Here is a 27108-nt window from a genome sequence, read left to right on the forward strand (position 1 = left end):
CCTTACTGTGTATCGCTCACTGATTGGACGAGGCAGTGCATGCACTGATCTGATGCTTCTTGACATGAGAGCAATACCCCAGCGGAGTGAAGAAAATACATGAACCTCACGGGACTCACTCCTCAGTTTATAACGTGTTTTGTTTCAATTAATGTATCATTTAGTTACAAATATGTGATCTGAACAAAAGTGGTCAAAAATCATTATTGGAAACATTTTCATGATCGCTTTTTTCGTTTTACAGTTTCATTTATTGTCATTTCCATTCAGTCAGTCATTAAGTGCTATTACAATGTTAATGTGCTACATATCCACACAAACACACAAAGTGTGCAATCCAATGAATGTTAATCTAACTGGGTTTTGATAGATAACATATCTCTTTTTCTTCTCTCAATTATTGTATTATTGTGCACTCTAATCAATGTTAATCAAACTATTGTTCGTTTACATTTTAAGAATGGCGTTTATCTTTTTTGAGAATTAGTTCTTATTTTATTTCATGTATTTGGATCTACAACAGATGATACTAATGTTTATGTCAGCAAATGTGCACTAACAGAGGCGGGGGTGTTTGTTGAAATAACGGGTACAGAGCTGGCTGCTGCCAGAGAACAGCTGTGCAGCGTCATCACAAACGGACGTCGCTTCACGTGACGCTCCGGAGGAAAGGACGTCCCATTGCTCTTAAAACTCATTTCCCTGCTTCTCGTGGTTTCCTTGCGTCCCTCCATGCTTCCCTGGTGGGAGGGACTAAACGCAGGGAAACGACGCAAGTGAGGGAAGCAAGGATTTCATTTAATCGACCTGAGAAGCAGCCAGTGACAGGCCTGCAATATATATGTATACACCGTGACAACCGGTAAAATGTCGGATTTGAAGAATTTGAGAAACAGCTCAGCGAAAATCGACAGGGTAAGAACTAACTGTGCCCTAATTTGGTCCACAAGCTAGCATCGTGCAAAACGTTAGCCCCCGTAAATGAATGAATGAATGAATGACCCGAGCTGACAGCAACTTTAGAGTGTACTTTCCCCACAACATGACTCGGCTAGTTTATGTTAACATAATTAACATGTAGCTTCAAGATGCCAGTTATCTCATCCCCATCCTTAAGCCACTATAGAGCCTTTGGTAAATTGACTTACATCACTGAAGGCATTCTGGTTCCGCTGAGAACTTACCTGACATATTTATACGTTTTTTATAGTCTGCGAAACAGCTACAAGCGTAACTCCATCACATTATTTCAACTTTTAAATTACTATCCCCTCCTGTAAAGAAAGGCACTTGTAGAATTAAAGTACGTTAACTTTTTCTTAACTATTTTTGTTGTACTTTTCTATTCTGAAACCATTATTAATTGTTACGATTCTCTAAAGGAATTATTTTTGATATAGCCTATCCAAAATAATATTCGTGGTCACAATCACAAACAAACAAGCATGTGTTTTCCTTTAATATTAGTAGCAATACCACGATGTAGAACAGGGTGTCATTTCATTTCATTTCAAACCTTTATTTAACCAGATTGGTCCTATTGAGATCATAGATCTCATGTCAAACTACATTTAATTGCGGGCCACAATCGCATAAAGGTTGCACTCAAAGGGCCGGTTTTATCTATATAAATATATAATATATATATAAAATAATGTATTATATTACATTATTGCCTCTGAATTGGAATATTACGGATAGGATAATAACTTTATTATTACTTTATTATTATTATTATAACTATTAATTAACTACGTCTGAAAGCAGAAGTCCAGGGCAAATAATTGCAAGTCTCTTCAGTGCGCATGTCACAAAACGAGATGCATTGTGGGACATGTAGTTTATGGACAACTTGCTTCTGTAAAGTGGCATGTAACCGTATAATAAACGTATTATGTTCTTTGCAAGCTCTTGCGGGGCCACATTAAATCAAGTCGCAGGCCGGATTTGACCCCCGGGCCTTGAGTTTGAGACCCCTGCTGTAGAGTGTTCAATAAGTATTCAATACACTTAACGGTGAAGGAATATTATTATTAAATGTCATGTGCACACAATGACAATATGTGATTTAATGTCCTACAAGTAAAATAATAACAAAAATGAAGGGACTTCCTTTTCCCAAATTACAGTTTAATTATTGTTATTGTTGACCTCATGCTAACTTCAAGATTTGACCGTTTTTTGCGAGTGAGAAGCAAAATGATAACACAGCATACAACATACCATATATTGTAGGTTAAAAAAATAATAATCACAGTTGTTAGAGGTGGACAATGTTCGAAAAAAGAAAAAAAACAATCTTGAAATGAACAAGAATCAAACAGTACATTTACAAGAAAATTAACTTGGATATTCTCTGAGGTTATAAATATGTACATTTGCAAAAAATGGAAAGAAAAGTTCAAATGAAATACAGATTATTGGAAAAAACATACAAATCTTGAATATTCCCTTTTAATGATTGTTATGTTTTACATTTGTGTGAAAAAACTCTCTTTAATCAAAATAATTAAGTTACAAAACCATTATCTATCTGAATTGTACCTCCATCCCCGGCTCTGTAATTATAATGTGTTTAAACATCAGTGGCTCTAATACGTCTCCAGAGAAGGATTATCACAGTTTTTGCCTATTATTTTTCTGTCAGTGGTTGAATCAATTGATTTTCTCAGCTCTTCTACATGCAGTATTATCAAGTGTATATATTACCAGATGTATAATAATGATTTCGTGCTGCTGCACAGAGAGAGAAAGAGAAAGGCACAAAAAGAGGAGTCGCAGTGAATCTACCGGCCGAGCTGACAAGCACCGCAGCTGGAGCAAAGACAGAGGGAGCCGCAGCCGAGAGAAGAGGAGCCGCAGCCGAGAGAAGAGGAGCCGCAGCCGAGAGAAGAGGAGCCGCAGCCGAGAGAAGAGGAGCCGCAGCCGAGAGAGAAAGAGCCGCGACCGCCGGAGCTCATCCCGGGACCACAAGAAGCACAGGTCAGGAGGAAGCTGCAGAAACACTAACGAGCTGTGAACTTTACAGTGTGTAGTACCTGAGTGAATGCTTTACAGCAGGGGTGTCCTAACGTTTTTCACCGTGGGCCACATACAGAAACATATACGAAGGGCTGGGCCACCCACTAGAGGTATATTGCCTCATAAGTTCAGTTATACTGTAAGTTAGCAAAATCAATCAAATGTAGGTAGATGATGCTGCTTGTGAGTGTTGGCAGCTCATCCCTTTAAACAGAAGCCTCAGATTGATTATAATAAGGAGAAATAGGAAGGGTGTATTTCAAGCGTGTTATGTAAATAAGTCATTGTTTTTTTTTCTTATCAACTAAGATATGTTAGAAAATATTTCAAACTTTAATTGACTGAATGTATTTGAAAAGTGGTCTTATTAACACATGAATACTACTGTGTAATATATTTGTACATTGATATTTAAGAAGTACAATATAATACAAGCACAAGTGTCATTTGTGGGCCATATTCCATTATACTTTTTGAATTTGCAGAGGGCCGATTCAAAATGGTCCGCGGGCCGCATTTGGCCCCCGGGCCGTAGTTTGGACACCCCAGCTTTACAGTGTAAAAGCATTCGCTATACTTGAGTTTATATATACTATACTTTAGTTAGCAGAAATGGGAAGTAACTAAGTACATTTACTCAAGTACTGTACTTAACTTAATTTTTGAGGTACATGTACTTTACTTGAGTATTTCCATTTACTGTTACTTTGTAATTCTAGTCCACTGCAATTAAGAGGTAAATCACGTACTTTGACTCCACTACATTAACTTAATACCTTTAGTTACTTTACAGATTTGAAAGACTTTAATGCATCAATATTAATAATCACAATATATCATATATATGATTCTGAAATGGGACAATTTGCATGATAAAAAATACTTTTACTTTTGGTACTTTAAGTGTATTTTGATAGAATAGAATAGAATCGGAGGGATGAAACCCTCTTTAATGGTCACACATGCAGAGCACACAGCACACAGCACACACAGTGAAATGTGTTCTCTGCATCTAACCCATCCTAGTACTAGGAGCAGTGGGCAGCTATTGTACAGCGCCTGGGGAGCAATGGGAGTGGGGGGGTGGGTGTCCGGTGCCTTGCTCAAGCGCCAAGGAGGTGAACTGGGATCTCTCCAAGTAGCAGTCCACTCTCCATATTTAGGTCTGGTTGGGACTTGAACCGGCGACCTTACGGCTCACAGTCCAAGCCCCTACTGACTGAGCCACTTGTACTTTGAATTGAGTAACATTTTGAACTCAGGACTTTCACTTGTAACAGAGTATTCCTACTCTCTGGTACTTATACTTTTACTTAAGAACAAGATCTGAGTACTTCTCCCACTTCTGTCCTTTAGTACGAGATGTAGGTACCTGTACCTTATGCCACTTTATGCCTTTACTCCTTTACACGAATATCTGAGGGAAATACTTTTGTCTTCAGAATTTACCCAAAAGCTCAGGTAACAGATTACTTCACAAATGTTCGCAAAAAAAGGCATTTGAAGCGATGAGTTGATACATTTTTTACAAAAATAAATAATTAGCAGCAAAAAACCTGTAGTTAATCCAGCTTCTCAAAAATGTGAGGATTTGCTTTTTTCCCTTTTTAGTTATTGTTATGTATTAGTAGCGTTGAGGTTTGGAACAACACATATTTTGAGTGTTTCTTTGGACTCTTTGTAAACCTGACCTGACCTGCATAATAATCTCTTGATATCTTATATAATAGTTCAACAGAAACCATCTGGGACATCTTCTCTCTTATTATTCCTGATTATACTTAAATACTTCTACTTACATTTTAAATGCAGTACTTTTATTTCAATCAGGAGAGACGGTTTTGATGTAAGAAGAATACATATTTATTGCAGAGATACACAAATGAATGTAATGGTGTTTTGGCGATTAGGCCCCGTTGTGCAGGAAGTATCATTTGTATCATCATCGTAGAACTGATCCGATGAAACCCCGCCGGGGTCTAGACACTGGTGGTGGTGAATGGATAGTTGGAGTCGGTCTGAAGGGGAGGAGCTTAACCCTGGATTCAGAGGGACAGGAGGTGAAAAGGGGTGGAGGAGGGTTGCGTAGAGTCACCTGAAATGACAGCTGTCAGAGGGGAGAGAAGATTTAAAAGGTTTGGCGGAGCGCTATGATAGACTCTTGGGAATAGAGCGAAGTGATTGGTTAAGCTGGAGAGTGACGCCCCCGATCACTTATTGAGAGGAGAGAGAGTAGTAACATGGGAATAGTAAATGAAGAGTAAAGACGGTCTTCCTGGTTGAACTTACGCTGAGCTTCATTTCTCACAGAAATTGTTTATAGTGTGATAATCATACTTTTATTTAAGCTTGTCCATTCACTCTCACACGTGTTTACTTAAACACACACCTCTCTGTGTGAACATAGTGCTTAAACGTGATGTTTCCGTGTCTCTGCAGCCACTCCCCCAGGAGAACCAGGAAGAAAAGGACCTGCAAATATTGGGATGTGCCTCCTCCTGGCTTTGAACACATCACACCAATGCAATATAAAGCTATGCAAGGTACTTATCATATTATTTAAAACAAAATGTTTTCAGACCTATAACTTCAAGTAGTAATAATATTTTACATCCTTTATCCAGACCTTAATGTGGCTAATTCTGCTTCCAAAAGGGGTTATAATTATCACAATTCTTGAAACAGTTTAACCTGTTAAGCCCCAAAGACCCAAAGACTGTGAATGTGTCATACCATCCTAACGGGAAGAAACTCAGCTAACTGATGATACGAACCATTTGTGCCGAAACAAAACACAAGTCTCACAAGAAGGGTCTAAATGAGCCCTGAGCGAAAACATGCTAACGCACTTAGCACAGAACTCTAGGTATAAATCGATCGATATACTTATCGGATCTGCACAAACAAGCTTAGCTAACATGCTGAGATTCTACAGATTCTAGAAGTATAAGTATCATCACTGAGCGATCAGAACTCGCAACAGGGGAAGCAAATACAGACAATACACGACGTAGCTTTAGGTAGCAAAACACGGAGATATGCTCACTTTAGCTGTTATTCTGATCAAAAGTCGTGTTCAATGGCATCAAAACGAGAAAAACGCGGCTGAAGGTTAATCCATAGGTTAATCCAATGTGTCAGGTATTTCCCTGAGAACAGATTGAACAGGCACAAGCATGTTTCCTTATTCTCACACTTGTGGAGGCTTTTCTTTGTCACACTATAAACATGCACAAAATATGTCATACATTTCCTTATTACATCAAGAACCAAAAACGTTGTTATGGGAGAAAAAAAGCCAGAAACAGAACGTGACCCCAGAAAAGAATCCCTAAAAATCATCATAATAAATCACAAGTAGGTTCATATTAAATGGATTGTATTTGTGTTGTAGAAGTATTCACAATGGACCAATTCTCAAGATAATTAACACCAACATTAACTATGATATCACAATAATCACCTCGTGTCATTTATTACATGAATACTAGCATTTAAGATGGCTTTTTGTGACAAAGTCAACTGCTTATACCTTTCTCATGTTAAGCACACTGATTAAAGAAAGGTAAGCAAAGTCCAGTATATTTACACAAAAGGCTGATAAACTGATATTTATTTCTGCATTGGTTTTTTTGGCATCAATATTGGCCATGAGTCCATATTGTAAAAGAAAAAGTCCACCTTTTTTCTTGAATTCTTTTGATAATTAATTTTAATATCTTACCGACTGTGAATATTTCCTTATTGCTGAAGTTAGCAAACTGTAATGCTCTTCTAAATAAGTAATCGATTGATAGCAAAGCAAAGTGTTTTTTCTGTTCAATAAATCAGCAATGAATGTAAAGCCCCTGTTCATACAGTAGCAAGGTACACCATATTTACTGGTTCTTCAAAAACCCACCGTTAAGAGCTGCCGGAAGATAACGAAATACTCAAAATAAATAAAATATTGCAGTATTGGAATGTAAGGTGGAGAACAGGCAGATTTAAAAGCAGGTCGCTTGAACAGAAATGTGCAATGTCATCCTTTTGAAACATCTAGTTGGACTTTTCCTTTGACAGTATAACAAGTGAAAGTGCTCATAAGTACTAATACTCTGAAGGTTTCCACAGCTCCATCTTTGCTCTCAGCTGTGCAGATGATTTCCATTTCCACAGTGAATTGAATGATGTCTCTTTTACTCTAACTAGCTGTCATGTGACCGATGTATATTCTTGACTTCTATTTTTGACCTAACTCTTGCAGTCTCTTGCCACTGCGTTGATACTCACAGCTCTTTCATTTTTGTTCCCCCACTTTGTCCCCAGCTAGGGGCCTGTAAGATCGTTAAGTCTGCGCTCATAATTTGTTCAGTAGTTCTCATCTACTGCTGCCATGCCAACATGTAACACAAGGCAAGTAAAGACATCCTGGTCCCCACAGGATACACTCCCTGCCAGCAGGCTACTTCCTGTCTCCCATCATGCATTTGGAGCGCGTTTCGTGGGGGTTAATCATTAGTTTTGTATGGGGAGGGGGGTTTATTCAGCATTTAATATAAAGGTAAGAAAACACATTTTCCAAGTGTTATGATCTAATGAATAACAACGTTCTTTTCTTATTTACCTTGCACAATTTTGTGGAAAAAATTACTTTGAATATTAATTTATTACAGTTTATTTTATATAATTTGCATATTAACTAAATGTTGTGATTTATTTGCCTGAAACTGGAAAAACTAATACTTTTTAAATCTAAATAAAATCACTTTTCTGTTACCTTCCAACATTTCTCGGGAGAAAAACTCATTTTAATATTAGATAAATGTTATCCTTTTCCCGCATTATTTGCGTCCATCCGTTGTGCCTGTAGCTGGTTAAATGCATTTCAACTCAATCTATTAAACCTAATTAAGATCACTTTTGGTTTACTTCGCACCATTTTCTGTGATCTATTATTTCTTGAGGGATTCATACCTTTTTGGTCAATTCAGTCTACTGTATGAGCTGTTTTGGTTTTCTGTGTTCATGTGACTATAGTGTGTACACTGTGCGTGTTTGACTGTATGTGTTTGGACCCCAGGAAGAATAGCTATTGCTAACGCTAATGTGGATCCTAAACCTTTTAAAATCCCAAAAGAAATGAACATTTGAATGCAGTGTAAAGTCTACTTAACTGCATACATGTCATTTCCAGTAATCACTTTATCTATTGGATTGTGATGTGATGCTTTTAGGTATGAAATGGATCACTTCCTGCATGTTCTCTTTGTAATATCAGTCATCCTGCGCTCTTGGCTGTTTGCAGGTGAAGGAGCTCCTGACGTCGTTCGGGCCTCTCAAAGCGTTTAATCTGGTGAAGGACAGCACCACCTCGCTATCTAAGGGTTACGCCTTTTGCGAATATGTCGATATCAGTGCTACAGATCAGGTCATTATAGTCTTCTATGTGTCGGATTATATACTGTGTCGTTTTTTACTTTAACGTGTGTGTTTTCTCTGTCAGGCAGTAGATGGGCTCAATGGGATGCAACTGGGCGACAAAAAGCTGATAGTCCAAAGAGCGAGTGTGGGTGCTAAAAACGCAAATCCTGTGAGTCAATCAAACTTTTTAACTTCTTTAAGGCCCTGATGGAGATTAGGTACGTATTTTTTGTGTGGTTATAAATCCGGGGCTTCCTGGAAAAAGTAAAATACATGGACTGTAAATTAGCAGCTAAATTGAATTATTTGTACCCTTATTTTTCCTGCTATGACAAATGTATTCTGTTGGCATTAAGTATAACTGTGGTTCCCAGCCTTTTTTGTCTCGTGTACCCCTTGAAAATGACTTGTATACCTCACCCTTAATACAAATGCTTTTAAACTTGATATTTGTTTATATAAAAAATTATATTAAGACTCGCTTTTTTTGTTTGGAAATATATTGCAATCACTAATATTTCTACGTACCCCCTGCAATCTCCTCAAATACCCTTAGGGGTTCCCCCAGTTGGGAACCACTAAAGTATACAACGGTAAACAAACAAGATCATCATGAATAAATAAACAAGCAAGGAGTGCATGGCAGGAAGCAGCAGGCTTTATGGGAAATATATTCTAATATATTTGCTTTAAGTCAGAGAATGGAGACTGAAGTGTTCCCTGATGTGTGGAACTCCTCCAGACCTCCATCATCGAGACCCCGGTGACGCTGCAGAACTCTGGCCTGCCCACGGAGGTGCTGTGCTTTCTCAACATGGTGATGCCTGAGGAGCTGGTGGACGACGAGGACTACGAGGAGATCCTGGAGGACATCCGAGAAGAGTGCTGCAAGTACGGCAGCGTGTGCTCCATCGAGATCCCCCGACCCGTGGATGGGGTGGAGGTCCCCGGCTGTGGGAAGGTACTAGTTTAGACTTTATACCAGTTATTATCATACCTGTTACATTTTTCTTACAAAGCCAGCACATCGATTTATGCCTTCCTCGTTCTGGTCTGGCAAAGCACAGTGTAGGTTATCTCCTTCAATCTGACCAATCACTGCCTTGCTTTTCATTTTCAAACTGGAAACAATTATATAAAATAGTTTCTGAGGCTTTATGCTCCATTATCCATATGTTTGTAATTTGAACCTAATGCTCTGTTAAAGGGGTTCTGTAATATCGGGTTTAATATTAAATAAATAAATAATTTTAATTTAATACATTAAAGAATAGATCTCTATTATTATCGCTGTTTATATGCAAAGTCGATGAAGGGGGCAATAAATAAAACCTAAAGAATAATACAAAATATAATATAAATTAATCAATATAGTTTGATAAAAACAAATATTACAAACATGCATATTTTCAAAACAACAAGAACTACATTTATATATTTTATTGGAAATTATATTTCATAATGCAACATTTATTTCCCTTTTATTTATCTATATGTTTTTTTTCTGAATGAATAGGGCATGGTTTTCTCACAGATTCCGACCAATGCATCATTATTTAAATGCTTATTTCCTCACTTATTTAGTTACTTATCTCATTTGTTTTCCCTCCAGATCTTTGTGGAGTATGTTTCTGCTGCAGACGGTCAGAAAGCCATGCAAGCCCTCACCGGCCGCAAGTTTGCCAACAGAGTGGTGGTCACCAAATACTACGATCCGGACCAGTACCACAGACATGAGTTCTGAAAGCACAGGAGAGTCCTTCTTTCTGTTTGTGAAAGTAGAATTCTGTTCGGGCGGTTTCTTTATTTAAGAAAATACTTATTTTATTACATCTTCTACCTAACAAACTGGACTGAAGTGTGTGTTTCTTCACCGAATATCTAACTCCTAGCTTTAGCTTCAACACCTGAACTGAACTGAGTGAATACAAAATAATACTGCAGTATCTAGGGATGTCACGATGCCAGATATTTAGTAGTGGATAACCATACCAATGAAATTCCACAATTCTTGATACCTAATGTGTAATTGTATGTTATATACTAAGGGGCGGGACATTTGACACATTGACTCATCTCTATACGGTTGACCAATCACAACAGAGCTGGCAAAAACAACATTTTTAAAAGACCTTTTTTTTAACACGTCATGACAACGATTTCATTTACCTTCGCTGATTTATTCATTTTGAACGCTTCACAGTGAAACTCTATGGCCCTTCCACTAAACCGGTTGCGAACAGCAAACATGAACTAACCGTTCTTCCAAAATGAGTGCTAGTGATGTAATGAACACCTCTTTCAACAGTACCCTAATTTCTGTACTTTCATACGATCAAAATGCTTGCATCAACTTGGTACCTAAGTATCTGTTCGTGTGACATCCCTATCAATATCCATTACATTTGTAGTAGAATGAATGTGACATGTATCTTATCTAATACTGCCTGACGATGCCAGTGTAGCTGTCTTATGGAGTATGCACTATACACAGTCAAATGTTTAGATATCCCTACTGAGCACAAACATTAATTTCACTGTTTTCGATTTGAAAAGCCATCATAAATGTTAATTGTGTGGCTATGAGAGAAAAAAAAAGGTTTTATTGATTTTTTGAAAAGTCATATTTTCGTCTTTACGTAATATTAGTCATTAAACATATACAACTCTATTACACTGCTCACATAGATCAAATACAGGGTTGTACTGAGCAGTTCAAAACTAAAATGCTACATTCAAATATTAAATTAACATTTGAATGCTGCAAAGCTTCTTTTTTTTGTCTGATGTCTTTTCATTTACTTTAAAGCTGGTATTTGTTCAAGGTTGCAGATAAAGATTGGTTTTATTATACTTTTGTAATTGATTCCAGTAGTGGCTGCATTGCATTACATTACATTGCATTACATTGTTTCTGACTCCAAACACATTTTTATCCAACCAAATAATCTGCTTCAATCCATATTTGTTGGTGTTTCAAGATCAACAATTTGCCTTTGGTCAAAAACCTTTTTTTTGCTTTCCTACTTGCTGCACACAAATGGTGGTACCAATATGAACCTGTTTTATTCATTCAATTATATGTTATTCAACTAAATGCAATTTCTAACAAAAACATCAAATTGTCCTCGCTTTTCAGGGTGACGATGTAATAAAATATGTGACAATATATTTAAAACCTCAATAGAAGCTTCAATTTTTTTTTAAAGATGGCATTTGGTACAGCCCTAACTAAATCTAAACGTAATCTTTTTTAAACATTTTGACGGTAATGGGGAAATGTGTGTTTTGTCTTAAATCAAGGGCCTTTTGTGTCAAATATGACTTTAAAGAAAAGCAAATTGGTAAACAGCTTCCGTTGGTCTAATAAAAAAAACTAAGCAGTATATGTTAATAAATGCACCTTTAAGTTTTGTTGATCGCAAACTGAATGACTTTTTTCAAAAACCTGTATTATTTTTGTGAACAATCAAAGAAAATGGATCCAATGAAAGCATTAATGTATTATTAGAAAATAACTTCTGCTTGAAAAGTGCAAGCGCAAACATCCCAAATGATTTGTCTGATATCGGGATGTGTCTGATACCACATTATGTTTTAGTGCAATAAATATCACAGATCATAAAAAGCCACTCTGTCTTATATGTTTTTGAATGGCCAATCATTTAAAAACATTTTTGTTTTGTACAAATTCAGCCACTGCCATTGCCTTGAATACATGCTTCCATCCACTGTCAGTCTGTCTGTGAGGAATCCTTTTGTGCATTATGATTGGATCAGTTATGGCTGGTTATTGATGTATTTAAAATGTGTAAATAGTAGATATTTATTCAAATACCTAATTGTTTTATCACAGAGGTCCCTCTATTATCTTTTATTAACATCTTAAGTCATATCCATAATAACACTGTGTTAAAACAACCACTGCTCGATTACATTTATTTTGGATGCGGAAGAATATTACATACTCAACTTCTCTTATTATTCATTTATTTAACATAACAAGTCATATTATGGGATGTTTTAGAATCACAGCTTTTTGTTTTATTCTGAAAAGTATTACCGGTAGTAAGTAGCCTATTTATGTTTTATTTTAGTTATAGACACATGTTTAACAAATTGTTATAATTAGTAAATATGTTTTATCCACTTCCGTCTATAAACTTGTTTAATTAAAAATGGTGTTACCAGAAGTGACAGTACGTCAATGGCCTTGGATCATTAATTAGCCTTCCCTGCCCTCTATTGGTCCTGCACTGCAAAACTACATTAAAGGGGTACTTTTTACGTCATTTTGTTATGTGTTGTTTAAAACCCTCCTATTCGTTTCCCCCCCTTACTTTGGTGTTTGCGGTCCTGTTTTAACTGCTATTACATTAACACAAAAACCATTAATCATCACCAAATTTCATTTAACACTCTTTCAAACTGTAAATATTGTATCAGACTACTGGTACACATGAAAAACTGCAGTAAATATACAAAGAACACACTGAACATGTCTTGCGTGTGCCAGGTGTGATCCATGTGGGGGGAGGGGCACATAAGAGTGGGAAATGTGTCAAATTGTTGTTTGTGTGTGTGTGTGTTTGTTTGTTTGTTTGTGAGTGTCAAGTGTGATTCACATGACAGGATTGGGCACATAAGGGGGGGGACACACACATCTAGAGTATGTGTGGGTGTGTCTGTGTGTGTTTGATCTGATCCGGATGGTTACTAATTCCTTTTCTTTATGGCGGTCATTTTTGACCGGGAACACCATGGGTGTTACAAAGTTGACTAAATCGTCCAAAATTCAATGAAAGTGGTGATCAGCAATTCTACATGTTCAAATGTCTACTGTGAAGGATTTCATAAAGCCTTAATGCAACCGAATCTAAAACAAAAAAGTTATGATTGATGAAAATAGTAAATCGGTCAGATTTGACCCGAAGACAACAGGAGGGTTAAAGTGCTTGGCCATATAGTTAGTGGCATTTTGGAGAAACAGACAGTACCAGCAGGAAGATAAGCAATGACCTGCTGATGGTGGGGGAAAGGCACATAAAAGTATTTCAGCCACCTGGAAAAATATGTATTTGAACACCTATGACCTTTACATGTTATGTTGTCACTTTTGTATTGACTGTTGTACATAGACTGCAACACACTTACATTTCTACATTTTTTCCTTTCAATTGTATTTTCTTTCATTGTATTAGTTCTAAATGTGAAAATATGTTAACTAAAATAAACAAAGTAATCAATAACATATTGATTTGTCCTTGGTAACTTGATGTATATTCTTATTTTTATTTATTTATTCTATCTAGAGAAATAAAAATAAGATATTGTTTTATTTTGAAGGTTGTGAGCGGATGTTTGGATGTACCGCGTCAGATGACCCGCCCATGACGATAGAGAGTCAACAGTTTGACAGATGTTGGTTCAGTAGGATCACCATTCAATGCCAAACATCGCAGGAGGGAGTGCGGGTTGTTTGTGGATTACTCTGCAGCACAGGAGCGAAACATGTCGGGAGAAAAAGGGACGAACCCGTGCAACAAATTTCAAGCCAACATCTTTAATAAAAGTAAATGTCAAAACTGCTTCAAGTCCCGCGAGCTGCATCTGCTGAACGACCATGACATGGAGCAGGTAACGTTACACTTGTATTATTATCATTAATGCGACACCACACTTAGTCAATTCTTTAAAAAAGTAAAACGGCCTTTCTAACAGATTAAAATATAGGCTATTTTGAAATGTTTCTGTTACTCGTATTCGACGTAGTGGTCTGTTTCTTTTGTTACTAGCATCCTCTTTCTTAACGTTAAACTTTACATTTTTACTTAGGCAATGTTTGTTACTTTTTTCAACAAGAAAGGTGGTTTTACCCTAACATTGCTTATTAAAATGAAACTGTCACCTGTTACAACTCAAAACATATTTTTGTAACTCTTATTCGACATCGTTTTCCAACATAGCCTAACTATTGTATGGATGTTAGCATCCCTAATTGACCGGATGTTTGCTGGTTTCCTTCAATTAATGTTCTATTATTTATCTGTTTAGTCCAAAAAAAAGTAAAAAATGCCTGAAAATGTCTGCTTAGTTAGGGACTGTACACAAATGCATTGAGAATAATGATTCAATAAATATATTTAAAATTGAGATTACTACTGTTTTGATTATTTATGGGTTTATTTTATTAATTGTGGAATAAGTTGAACCAACCAAGTACCACATTTTGAGATATAAGGGTGTGGATGGTGTTGTTTTTGTTGTCATTAAGTGGGTCCGAGTAAGATATTAATAATGCAAGGGACACAATGTAAAATATTACATCTCTTTGAATAAATTATACATTTTGTTAACTTGGGTAATCATCTTGTCTAATATGTAAAAAATAAAGACACATATTTTGCAATCTCAATAGCCCTAGGTGTTGTATTCAAATTCCTAGTGATAATTGATTCGTCAAAAGATCAAATGGTTTTGATTCATTTTAAATGTACCTGCGGCTATAAAAGAGCTATTTGAGATGGTGGAATCTCAAATGTTTGCCCTTTACTGGATATGTCAAATAATAAGGCTGATCAAATATCAAAATGTTTTCTCAATCCTCTTTTTGGTGAAACATTCCAGCAGAATAGACAAGTCTTTGTGCTCACATTAAGTGTCTAAACTCTTGGTTTACCGCCTCTGAAAACATTGCTCCTGCAGGTCTGTCATGTGCAGGTGATGTAAGGAGTCCATCATGATGGCTTCCTGCATGCCTCACATTGTTAAAATATGTTATTACTCTGTCCCCCTGCCTGGTTTCACTGTGCCCTGTAATTTCAGCACTGTTGCTCAACATTGCACATGGCTTTACCCTCAGCTGTGCTGAACACTTTGCAAAACACATACTGTGTGCATAACACTTTGATAGAGAAGTATACAGCCAGCGAGTTTTCAGCACAATCAGACAGCAATACAAAAATCGAAGAGGCCTTATCTGACATTTAATAGACCAAACCAAATAAATAATCAGGTTGATTTGTTTTGGTGGTCTACCCAAACAATACTGTATCTGTTTGGGTAGACCACCAAAACAAAAGCTGAGCCAAATGAAGTGTCTTCTTGATCAGTTATCTGGGCCACAGCTAGAGATTAGTTTCACTATTGATTAACCTGATTATTCAAATGACTCTTTGAAATGACCTGCTTATTCAAAATGACTCACACTGTTTCTAAATCACCTCCTAAAACTAGCCACATAGATTAGATTTGATCTACTTTGTTGACACACCTCAGGGACAATGTGGCTTTGGTTAATCCCAGCAAGGTGAATACAACACATCATAGAACAAATTGATGCCATAATCGACCGTGAAACAATCAAAAAACAAACGGAAATATATTTAAGTAAAGATGACAGGAACTGGAATATGTTTGATATTTTAGCTGGAATTCTTTCATAAACAGTTGTCAATCAATACTGGTGTGTGCTCCAACACCCCAGAGGCTGAATGCTAACTCCACTTTCCTCCAGGCAAAACCCGTCTATGGAGGCTGGCTGTGTTTGGCGCCTGAGGGAACAGATTTTGCCAACCCGATGCAGAGGTCGCGGGTAGGACATGATTACACAAAGCTGAAACACACTTTTTATTTTATACATCTTTATCAGGACTTTTTACTCAAGAAAAATGGTGCTGTGGTGATTTTATTTGTCTTGTGTTAATACAGAAATGGCAGCGCCGCTTCTTTATTCTGTATGAAGACGGCAGCCTGAGCTTCGCCCTGGATGAACTGGTAAGTGCTCAGATAGTAACACCATTCCCCAACCCAAACAAAAGAACATGTAGCACTGTACAGTAGGGCTCCACCATGTCATTATTTTGGAACAAAAGGTTAAATGTCCCCCTAAAACTATATTAACATTTATTATATAACATATTTTTCTACAAACGGATTCATCGGATTATATCAACTTTTTAAATCAACGTTTAATGCTTCCAAACTGAAGTAGTTTTCAGTATGAAAGTGATGTTGTCTAGATGGAGCACCAGGCATACATGGGAAACTAATATTATATTCTTTTCATTGATACCACTTCATTAATTTACTATATTTGTTAGAGCCAAAATAGATTTTTGGTGAAGTGGTTATATAACTAATTTGTGGCGCTGTTAGACTTTGTTTTTGACTGACCTTAATACAAATGTTATTTTTAAACCTGAACATGAAACATGTATGTAGAAGAATATTTAATGTAGAGAAATAAAGGTTGTGAATCATGAAAATCTATTTTTGGATTTCACATCACTCTGGAATTATTGGAGATGTTTGGAATCAATGATATACAGTCACCACTGGATTCTAATTCTACAAATTGTTTAGTAATGTTTTTCAGAAATAATGTGCAGAAAATACAGCGTTTAAACACAACGAATAGACAAGTCAAATAAGAAGCTGCCCAGCATTCAAATGTTGGTGAAATGCCATAAAAGAAGCTCAAACTATAGGGTTCAGCCCTTGTGTACAGTCAAGCCTGCTTTGTACATGCATCTGCATTTACAGTGTGTTGGGATACAGCAGGCATGTTTAGGCCAGATGTTGTGTGCAGATGATTTGGGCTTAGGCTGTCCTCTAATGCACACATCCCCCACTCTCTGTGATCCTCTCAAATCTCTTGCACTCCACACTTGACACCACAAACTGCTCTCTGTTTAACTGTCAGTCATCGTCAGTCGTCCAAGCAAAAACAACACCGCTAAGCCAGATTTCGTAACTAGCTCTCTCCTCTGCTTTCCCCTCAGCCGAGCACTTTGCCTCAGGGGACGGTGAACCTGAATCTGTGTACAAACATCGCCGATGCAGAGCCCAGGACGGGACAGAGGAACGCACTCGGCATTGTCACTCCAGCACAGGAAATATTCATCCGCGGTGACAATAAAGAGATTATTAATGGGTCAGTAAAAAAGTGTAAAAAAAAGGAAGGAATAAGGTGTCACGGTATAGTAACTAATGACTTGTCTGTGCTCTGTCTATCTTTGTTTACCAGGTGGAGTGATCAGCTCACCGTCTATCTACGGACTAACAAGCCGAATCAGAAGAAGAAACGCAAAGTGGAACCGGTTGCCACCCAGGTAACAAAGCACACGTTGTGTTTTTTCCTGTAGTGCCAATTGATGAACAGAGTACTTGGATATTTGTTTACTAAATGTCTAGGCCGCCCATCTTAGCTGTGAAGACATTTCACTGAAAACCTGAAATGTCTACATGCCGGTGCTTCAGGAGAAGTCAGAGGATCTGCAACATGAACGTCCATTCAAATTGACATTGCTATCCATAAAGTGGACGGATTTTGGTCTGGACCAAAGTGGTGCACCAACTATCACTATAGACGCTAACATTACTAATACATATCAAACTCTACTGAGCTGATTGCTTTAAAGTTTCAGATTTCTTTCATGTTCTCCAGAAAATGAGTCCCTTTGCATTTGGCATTCTAGCACTTTCCAAAAGCTTTTGTTCAATTGTATGAATTTTGTTCTGTGTTTGTGTTTTGAAATAGGGCTACAACTAGAGATCTGCTGACTTTGTTTTCTTAAACGATGAATCATTCCTACAAAATGTCAGAAAATATATCACAATGCCACGGCATAAAATAAATATTGCAGCATCAGATTGCTTGTTTTACCCAATTCAACAATTTCAAACGTTAAATATAAATCAGCAAAAGGAACAAGGACATGGCATTTGTTTCATGAAATGTTTTGCCCTTAGACTAATTGATTTATTTGATTTCAGCTCTAAATGGAATATCTTTCGATGTTTCGGCTGTTGGACAAATACATCTGTTACCTTGGGCTTCAGAGGATTGAGATCAGCATTAATGAATAAAATCAAAAGCTTGTCTCAGCATTGTCTTTTTGTTTTTCTATCAAAACATCAGGAACCTAGTCCAGCAAAGATGGCTGCAACTGATCCAAGTCTACCGTCCTCTGAGAACGCTGCAGAGTCCGCTCGGTGGCAGGAAGACCAGCAGCAGGGCGTGGGAGCGGGTGAAACCCCCGTGTGGACTCTCCCAGACTCGGATCCCCTGGAGAAGACCCCTGCAGGTGCAGCAGACGCAAAAACAAACTCACAAACATGCACCCAGGCTTTAATGTCCGTCGGCCAATCATAGCCACTTCCTGTCCTCTCTCTCACTGTCCTAACGTCCTGCAGATGTTCTCACATTTCCAGCTTGTTATTTACACACTTCATTTAAGGCATTTGACCCAGCACTGACTTGTAATCATGGGAAGAAGTTTGAGCAGGAAGTTACATAAAAAAAGAGAGACAGAAATACACACACAGATGTGCAGGGAAACATATGTCTCTTACCTTCAGGCATCATAAAAACCAAACATGATCCATAAAAGACCTCCTAAACACATCCTAATAGGCTGGATGATTAGCAGCGGGCAGGTTCCTCTGTGTGCTGCCACAGAGTGGACAGAAGCACCCATCTGGCGTCAGACTTATTGCAGGGTCTGGAAAGGTCCTGTAATAAAGACTGTGCCTATAGGCTGCTTCATTAGAGCAATGTGGGTCATACACGAGGGGTCCTAATCCAAAAAAAGGGTTCCCTCTTGTCAATGGCTTCCTGGACCATAATTGTTTCACAAATGTGTTTTATGATGACTTTCTTTAGCAGCTTTGTAGTAGAAATCAAACCATGAACCCTTTTGAACAAACTACATAAAACAGACATTTCAAAATGAATCCACTCTGATTTCTATCTGGAAACACATTAAAAAAAGTGATGGAATTAGTGGCTTATTTCAGAAAGCCTTTTATCTTAAACATCTTATATTTTCATAAAACTGCACTGAATAGTTATTTTACCAATGGATTCCATGTGTGATGCTGCAAGGGCTTACGCACATCGACAAACACAGATAATTATCCCCAAGTTCTGCAGTTGTGAATTCCCTTTGAGCATCTGTCAGATCACTGTCAGCACTGTTCTGTTCTGTGGTGTGTTAAATAGGTTTGTGTGCATGTAAATGGTATCCAAAGCACAAACATGTGCCTTTACTTTAAGTCATTTCCCTCTTTTGCCGTTCGACATTTATTTTGCTATTTTTTTATCTATGATTAAGTAATTGTAGTTAGCCTCTTCCCATCTTTATTAGCAATCATTTGGTTTGTGGTTCTATCAATGTTAAACAAGTAAAAGTGAATGTTTATAACCTAAAGAAACACTTACTATTTGCCCTTATCTAGAACAACTCATCAAGCTGCTTCCTCTTCCTATCTTAAAGATAATGCCCTGTACCACAGATACTGCACTGTAATACATTACTATCTTAATCAAACTGTTACTAGGACAAACTCTGGAGGCTTTGCGCCACTGGCCTCGGTGTGAACCCTGACCTAATGTGTTGTGTGATTGAAAAAGAATGATTTCACACGGCTTGAATTCCAACAAACTGTGTTCCTGCTCTCGGTTTATTACAAAGTCTGAAACAGCTTTGTGTTGTTTTCTATATCCAGGCAACGGCTACCTGTGCCCAGTCTCCTTGGACTTGGTGAGCAGTGGAAACACAGAGCCTGGCAGTACCAGCCAGCAGTCTGAGTCAAACAACATCCAAACATCAGCGAACAACAAGAACCAGAGCCAGGACAAAAGGTAATAAAGGAATTGAAGGTCAATTTTCAGCCAATTTTGGATAATAATATGTAAAAACCCTTCTATATGTTGTGTTTGGCAGAAGTCAGATGTTTATTTCTTGCTCTCTGTTAGTAACAGCCTCTAAAGTTCCTTGGCAGAGGAAAAGGGGGTAAATGTGCAAGCAATTAGCACAAAGGACATCCAATGCTTCTCTGCTTTCCCCCCCAGTATAAAGCCGAACAGCCATCACACACCGCTAAACACCAGATCAAAGGCTCGTGCTCTACCCCTCTATTAGAGATCACACGGCCGCATTTTTTAAATGTAGCTTACAGAAACCCTCCCACTTTGTGCCCCAGCAGCATGTAAACTGGTCACGTGAGGAGATTATTCACTCATTGCCTTTTCGGGAAACAAAAAAACCAAATAAGGCCAGAAATTCCAAAACGCTGCTGTAATTAGATATCCGCGGCATTGTTTCTCAGCACTTTAATACTGACTGTCTGCCTGAGAATGTAGACTTCAGCTGGAATCTAGGTTTGAGGGCATAAAGCTGTATAAACCCACCAGAGGCAGAACTCTATTCATAATGTCCTAAGAGAGTCTCAGAGTTCAACACTTTTTGTTTGTTTGTACAGAATGTTAGATTGATTCCAATGGGATTATCTTTCGGGGAAAACAGTTTAAATTACAAAACATACCTCAGGGCAAAAGTAGTTTTACCATTTTTGGCGTGAAATACATAAGGGGACGATTTTCGAGAAAAATATCAAAAACATCTACTGTATTAGATCTGACAGAATCACACAACACTCAGGGTTTATTGATTTGACAACCCCCACAAATCCGGCTGTAGGGCGTTATGTATTTGACAAACTTGTTAAAGAACAGATTTTTCTGAAAAAGAGGTGCAACTATGAATGACATAAATATCATTCACTTTATCGTTTATTCTTAAACGGATATTAAAATGCCAAACATATGTTCATCACAACGCTTTGCCTAAAAATCTATCTTTCCTAAAAAAGAATGAGGAAAATGAAGTGCAGTTGAAGCGCTTCTGCCCATTCACTTTGAATGAGGTGACGTCACGCTTCGCCGAACTGCATTGTGGGAGCAAAGCGTTGCATTGGTCGCGTTGCTTTGGTCGCATTGCTTTGGTCGCGTTGCTCGCTTCAAAAGTAGAGCAATGTTCTACTTTTTAAGCCTCGGCAGAAGCGTCAGCCAATCGAATCATATGCCAGTACAAGCTCTAGCCAATCAAACCGCTGCTTGTGTGTCCCGGGTGGGAGATTCAGGTGATTGGTTGTTGGTCGAGCTTCAGACAAGCCCGCCGGCAAGCTTCAACGCACGCCGCCGTGTGTAAGCTCCGTAAGTGTGAAGATTTAAAGTGCTTTGTGTAACTCTGCCCTGAAGGACTTATTACCCAATACATACATAAATGGCAGATATTGGCTTGCTGAAACACAGTTAGTTTCCAGCTAAATCAAAATCATTATAAAAAACACACTAATAGAGCTTGTTTTAATACTACAAAACAGTTCAGGGGGAGATTCCACAAAATCCCGTCAAGCACCAAATCCATTTATCTGATACATTTTTGATTACTTGTTAATGAAATGGCCCCTGTACTCCTGGCATTTTGTAACCATTGGCCATTGGGCAAAGCAAGATGAGTATTTTTATTTTATTGTCCTTTACATTAGTGAACCCTAACCTCACAGAACACCATGTTTCCCATCCCCCACAGTATGGGACTCAAAAGGGATTCCTTTACAAATGTTACAGGGATGGTTATGGCAGGTTAAGGCCCTAAAGATAATACGATTGCATGTGACAGTGACCCCAATGTCAGCCAAAACAAATGATGGTACATTCTTCTATGTTTTTATACACCTGAAAAAGCCTGGATTCAATCCTCAATCATGTATTTTGAACATCAAACAATGATTAGAAACAATAGTGGCTTCTAATAATCATCTAAAGCAGTGGTTCTCAACTGGTGGGGTCGCGGACCCGTTTCGAGTGGTTCGCGGACCCGTTTCGAGTGAGGTCGCGGATGTGTGAGTGAAGAAAAAATAATTGGAAAAAAAAAAAAATGGGGGAAAAGTCAAACTTTTATTTTGAATGCCCAATTTTCTAACGCTGTGCATGCAGTCGGTCTTGGACTGGAAGTACCGGAGACCATATACGGTTTTGACATAGTGATCATCTTCTCAATAAAATATCTTTGCTGATGTTTTTCCGATTCTTCTGGCCAATCAGAATCAAGATTGTTGTCGGAAGTCCCCACGGAGAATAACTTTGCGGTAGAACTATTCTTTATACATCCATGGGCAGTGGCGGTTCTAGACCAATTTGACTGGGGGGGCCACTGGGGGGCCAGTTATTTTCTGAGGGGGGCACAATAAATGCAGGACGAAAAAGAGAACTAGACAGTATGAAGTAATTGCGCATAAGAAAACAATGCAATACAGTTATTGGTATTTGTTTCAGTACACTTATTTATTTCAGATAGATCTTATAGTTATTACTGTTAGCTTCAGCTTAAGTTATAGTGCAATGTTTGCACTAACACCATATTTATATAAAAATAAAGGCAATGAACAGTTACATCTCTACTTTACATAAGGGTGTCTGCACAATCTCACATTACAGCAACAAAATCCTGCGGTTTTTGGCAAACCGAGTACCAGAAAATATACATTTTTAAAAAACGGGAAAAAAAACTTTTCATTGTTAGGGGAGGTCAGTGTTAGGGGGGCACTGTTCCCCCCTGGCACCCCCCTAGAACCGCCCCTGTCCATGGGTACAACTTCAGATAAAAATGAACACATAATGAAATATGACCCCCGGTCTGATGACTGACAGAACACAGAACAATGGGAGCTATCTACCCTTACCCACAATTTGAAGTAAGTCACACAGACTATCTCCTCTTTACTCTTCTCGCAGCAAGATGTCAGAACAAAGTGAAAAACAAACAATGGCATAAAATATTATTAATATGTCGGGTAGTAATAGATTTATTTCTTTTCTTTTCAGTGTACCAGAATGCATAGTTTATGTTAGTATTTCTAAAAATCTCCTGGGGGAGAATCCCCCCAGACCCCCTTCTGGGGTTGGGTTTTCAGCATGTGCCTTTTTATATAGTTCAGCTTTGATTCCATCATCTCATTAAACCTTTTTTAAAAGCATACTTTAGTTCTGTGAAGGGATATAAGGGATATGCACTGTACTTCACTTGTATTAATATTGTATGCTGAAAAGCTTATATATTACAGCACGATTTTTTGTTGAATAGATTTGAGTGCTTAAAAATGTTGGGTCGCGATCTATTGACAAAGGAAAAAGTGGATCCCGAGGCCTGACCAGTTGAGAACCACTGATCTAAAGGATAATAGGAGGGTCAAATATTCAAAATAATAAGATTTGAAAGGTTACGTTGTGTTTTTGATTGTATGTTAATACTGAATACTCTTTTTAGCAGCAAAGCTAACACATGTGCTAACAAGAAACAGCTTTTGAGTGATATCTCTGTTCTCTCTCTACTATTAGTTGATGGATTGCTATGAAATTTGGTTCAGACATTTATGTTCCCCTCAGGATGAATTGTAATAAATGTGGTGTTCCTCTTACTTTTCATCTTGCGCCGCCATCAGTTTGTTGAATACTTTGATTTATGATCAAATTCCCACAAAACTAATGACATTCCAACAGCCTCAGTTCTTCTTTGTGCTTTTTAATTAAATGTTAGCTTGCTATGATGCTAAACGATATGGTGAATGTTATATCTGCCGTACAACAGGATGTTATCTAGTCTCTTATTAGCAACAATAGCAGTGTTGACTCTCAGAAAAAGGATATTTTCCGCTGCACAGGGGCTGTTTGGAGTCTGTTATCAAGCTGTCATCGTCGTGTTCATGTTGGTGGAAATGATGTCAGAAACCACCTGTGTGTTAGCGAGGTCAGGGAAGCCTCATGCTTTTCACTCATTAGTTGGTGATATTTTCCAGCCATGGCAGGTCAACAGAAAGGCTGCTGGGATTGGAGGCCAGCGAGAAAGAAGGAGCGAGGACAGCTGTTTCCAGGACGGGAAGGAGTGAAGCTCGCAGCAACCACCGAGAGGTAAGCACACCAAGTACTTATACTATAGTGTACTATCAACACTACACAAGTAGACCATACATTTATTTTCTGACACCCACATGCCACATAAGATGTCACCACAGACATTTTCATATCTATTTTCCATATTATCCAATACATTTAAATGGTAGAATTGCATCAGTGGAATGGTTGGAAGCATTGAGTTTCCTGCTCATTTAGAGAGGCTTTTCGAGTCTCTCCGCTTCCTATTTCTCATAGGGACATATTTCGTGACAAATGAAATAAAAGTGCGTTGGTCAATAGCGACAGAAAAATCATTGGTTTCTCCTTTCTGGTAGCCTCGGCCCATTCACAAGAATGCGCTGAATTTCTTCAAATGTGGAACAAGCGTCAAGTTGGACATAAGGACAAACTGATTACAATGTTGTGCTCAAAGGTCACTGTCAACAAAGTTGGACACCATTTACATGCCTATCAACTTATCATTTATAACACAGTACAGGAAAGAACCCCCCCCCCCCCCATAAGCATATTAGGGCCCCTTTTAAGAAGAACATTTCCTCAACACGTAAAAAAAAACTTTGCCTATTTTTTATTATAAATCACCTGAATGGTTTTCATTGGACAGTGTCAATATTTAATCCATCCAAAATGAGTTATGGGTCAGTCACCAGGTCTCCTCCCTGTTGGACGAGCTTGAAATACCTTCAGGGTTAGTCACCCAGGAGGTGTGTTTAATGAAACAACACACAGTAAATACTTCCAAATCACCAAAGCAACATCTTTGTGTGATTTCTACAAGTTTCTGCATGTTTAATCATTCTTGTTGTAAAAACATTGATTAAGCTCACACAGTGTAGGTTAAAGGAGAGTTTCTTGCTTGGAGTTAAATGAGGTGATAGAAACCACTCAAATGAAGCGGCAGGCAACATTTTGTTATCATTTTAAAAGTGAAAATAGAGGGCTAACTATGGTAAATAAGACATATACAAATAAGCTATGTAATAACTAGCTGTCGGGCACAAACTGTAAGTGTGAATGAGGTCATTATGTTTGGACGGATAGGGGCCTGAGAGGAAGGGGTTGTCACGTTGCTTTGTGGAAATACCTGACATCGTTTCTGAAAAAAGCATATACACCCCTTGTGAAGTGACCTTTATTGTTGTAACTTTGGTAATGTTTTTGTAGCTTATTGTAGGAACATAATCGTCAAAAAACTGCTATAGAATTATTTTAAAAAACATTAAAAAAAATCCACTCCCACCAATTTAATGTTGAATTGTTCTAACCAACATCAGTCCTGATTGCTACAAAATATTAACCTATTTTAACATTTTCAACCTTCTTTTACACAATGCCACTGCTCTTTACACAACATGCTAGTCTTTTTCCTCAGTCTTAGATATGTCAGTGTTTTTATAGAAAATGCATGATTACTAAATCATGCAATATATCAAAACAAAGAGATACATAAAGAACATTCTTATTGGAAAAGTACAGCCCTTAGGCAGGGATCAACAACCTGGTGTTTGGGACATGTTCCTATAATTGAAGTGGTTCAAAATGGCTTCCAAATATCTGTCAAACTGTTGCTATACATTAAGAGGTTAAGAATCTAGGTATCCGTATTTTGGCTTAACATTTTATAATGGACTTAGCGTAGTAGCTGAGGTTAAACTTCTTAAACTTAAATTCAATTGACATAAAGTAGGCAAAGTAGGCCATATGCATTAACAAAGCCAAAATGAAAGCATTTAAAATAATTGGTTTCAGGACGACTTCATCATACACAAGAAACCCAGTTCCTGACTGAGCTTCCATTTGATAGTAATGACCATGAACAGGAATGGCTGATTAATCTCAAGGTGGCTTTGACAGGATGAACAGCAGTCACTGTTTCCAGCTGCGCTCCGCCTGCCACGGGCTGGTTTCAACATGATTCACACAACCAGGTGTTACTCAGAGAACAACGCCATTTCAAAGATGAAACTCAGCACAAAGTTGATCTCTTTTTTCATCTGTCAACAAATCAGGACTTGATTTCTTCAAGTATCCTGCATCGTAACAACTCAAGACTCAGTTAGTGTAAAGAAGGCGATGAGAGTTTGGCATGAAACGCGTGGAAGAGTGGATCCTGCCGTGTCAAGGCTTGTGTTCGCTCCGAGCATGTGTGCCAGTGGGAGCGTGTGTCGGCAGGTGGGAGAGAAGTGGTGATTCATTCGGAGCTGCATTTTGTTTGTGAACAGAACTGGTTTTGATGGCTCGAAGGCGTTCTGCCCACCTTTCGTTCCGAGTGTGTGTGTGTGTGTTGTAATCTGGGAGAGAGCATTCCTCTTACAGACTTTTTCCAGGGAAGACCTAAAACAAGATCATGTCTGAACTGTGACTCTGCAGCAAGTAGTGGAAGTATTCAGATCGTTTACTGAAGTAAAAGTACTAATACCACACTGAAAATACTCTAGAAGTCTCAACATCTCAAAGTATTGATTGTGCAATACAAGTAGTTAAAGTATACACTGCCCCTAATTAAATCTTTAGGAGTATCTGTGACGGTTCGTATTGACTGAACCCGATAAACTCACAGTGTCGTGCTTCCTTTCCAAGTGCACACCTGTTTGTGAATGACAGTCACTGTGTGTTGTTTGGGCTAGACCTTAGTGATTAAGGAGGTGAGTTAACATTTACAAACATCTGTCTGTGTGATGGTTTCTAAAAAGCAAAACAAGTCAAGATAACCAGTTAAACCAGGCTTATTTAAGCAAGTCAAGCGCTTCAATTCAGAAAATCCTGTGTCAGTAAGCGAGGCCTTTGCACTACCATCGTTATAACTACTAGACTACTATGTTTTGTTGTTGCACTAACCGGCACATTACTTTAATATCGCACATATGTGTGTGTAAAAGTATGTACGTATAACTAGAAATCTTCCTTAAACATTTAGCTTT

The 27108-nt window shown here is 38.0% G+C and overlaps 2 protein-coding genes across 2 annotated transcripts in view; both read left to right on the forward strand.

Annotated features, from left to right (window-relative positions):
- Positions 1-875: 875 nt before the first annotated feature.
- On the forward strand, positions 876-12051 carry LOC117557132 (splicing factor U2AF 65 kDa subunit-like; the record flags this gene model as incomplete). The annotated part of the gene is made up of 8 exons (XM_034232820.1): positions 876-915; positions 2745-2982; positions 5461-5564; positions 8084-8109; positions 8282-8431; positions 8507-8593; positions 9167-9385; positions 10037-12051. Coding segments are annotated over 8 exons (996 nt in total), but the record flags the coding sequence as incomplete, so codon positions are not given.
- Positions 12052-13832: 1781 nt separating this feature from the next.
- The window catches only part of LOC117557138 (myosin phosphatase Rho-interacting protein-like), a 29520-nt gene continuing 16244 nt past the window's right edge, over positions 13833-27108 (forward strand). The window contains exons 1-8 of the mRNA XM_034232829.1: positions 13833-14061; positions 15941-16018; positions 16135-16200; positions 17208-17359; positions 17453-17537; positions 18347-18512; positions 19936-20071; positions 24070-24181. Of these exons, the coding sequence (XP_034088720.1) occupies positions 13936-14061; positions 15941-16018; positions 16135-16200; positions 17208-17359; positions 17453-17537; positions 18347-18512; positions 19936-20071; positions 24070-24181 (921 nt within the window). The 5' untranslated portion in view covers positions 13833-13935. The remainder of the gene's footprint in view (positions 14062-15940; positions 16019-16134; positions 16201-17207; positions 17360-17452; positions 17538-18346; positions 18513-19935; positions 20072-24069; positions 24182-27108) is intronic.

Source organism: Gymnodraco acuticeps, unplaced genomic scaffold, assembly GCF_902827175.1.
Source record: "Gymnodraco acuticeps unplaced genomic scaffold, fGymAcu1.1, whole genome shotgun sequence".
Taxonomy (NCBI): Eukaryota; Metazoa; Chordata; class Actinopteri; order Perciformes; family Bathydraconidae; genus Gymnodraco; species Gymnodraco acuticeps.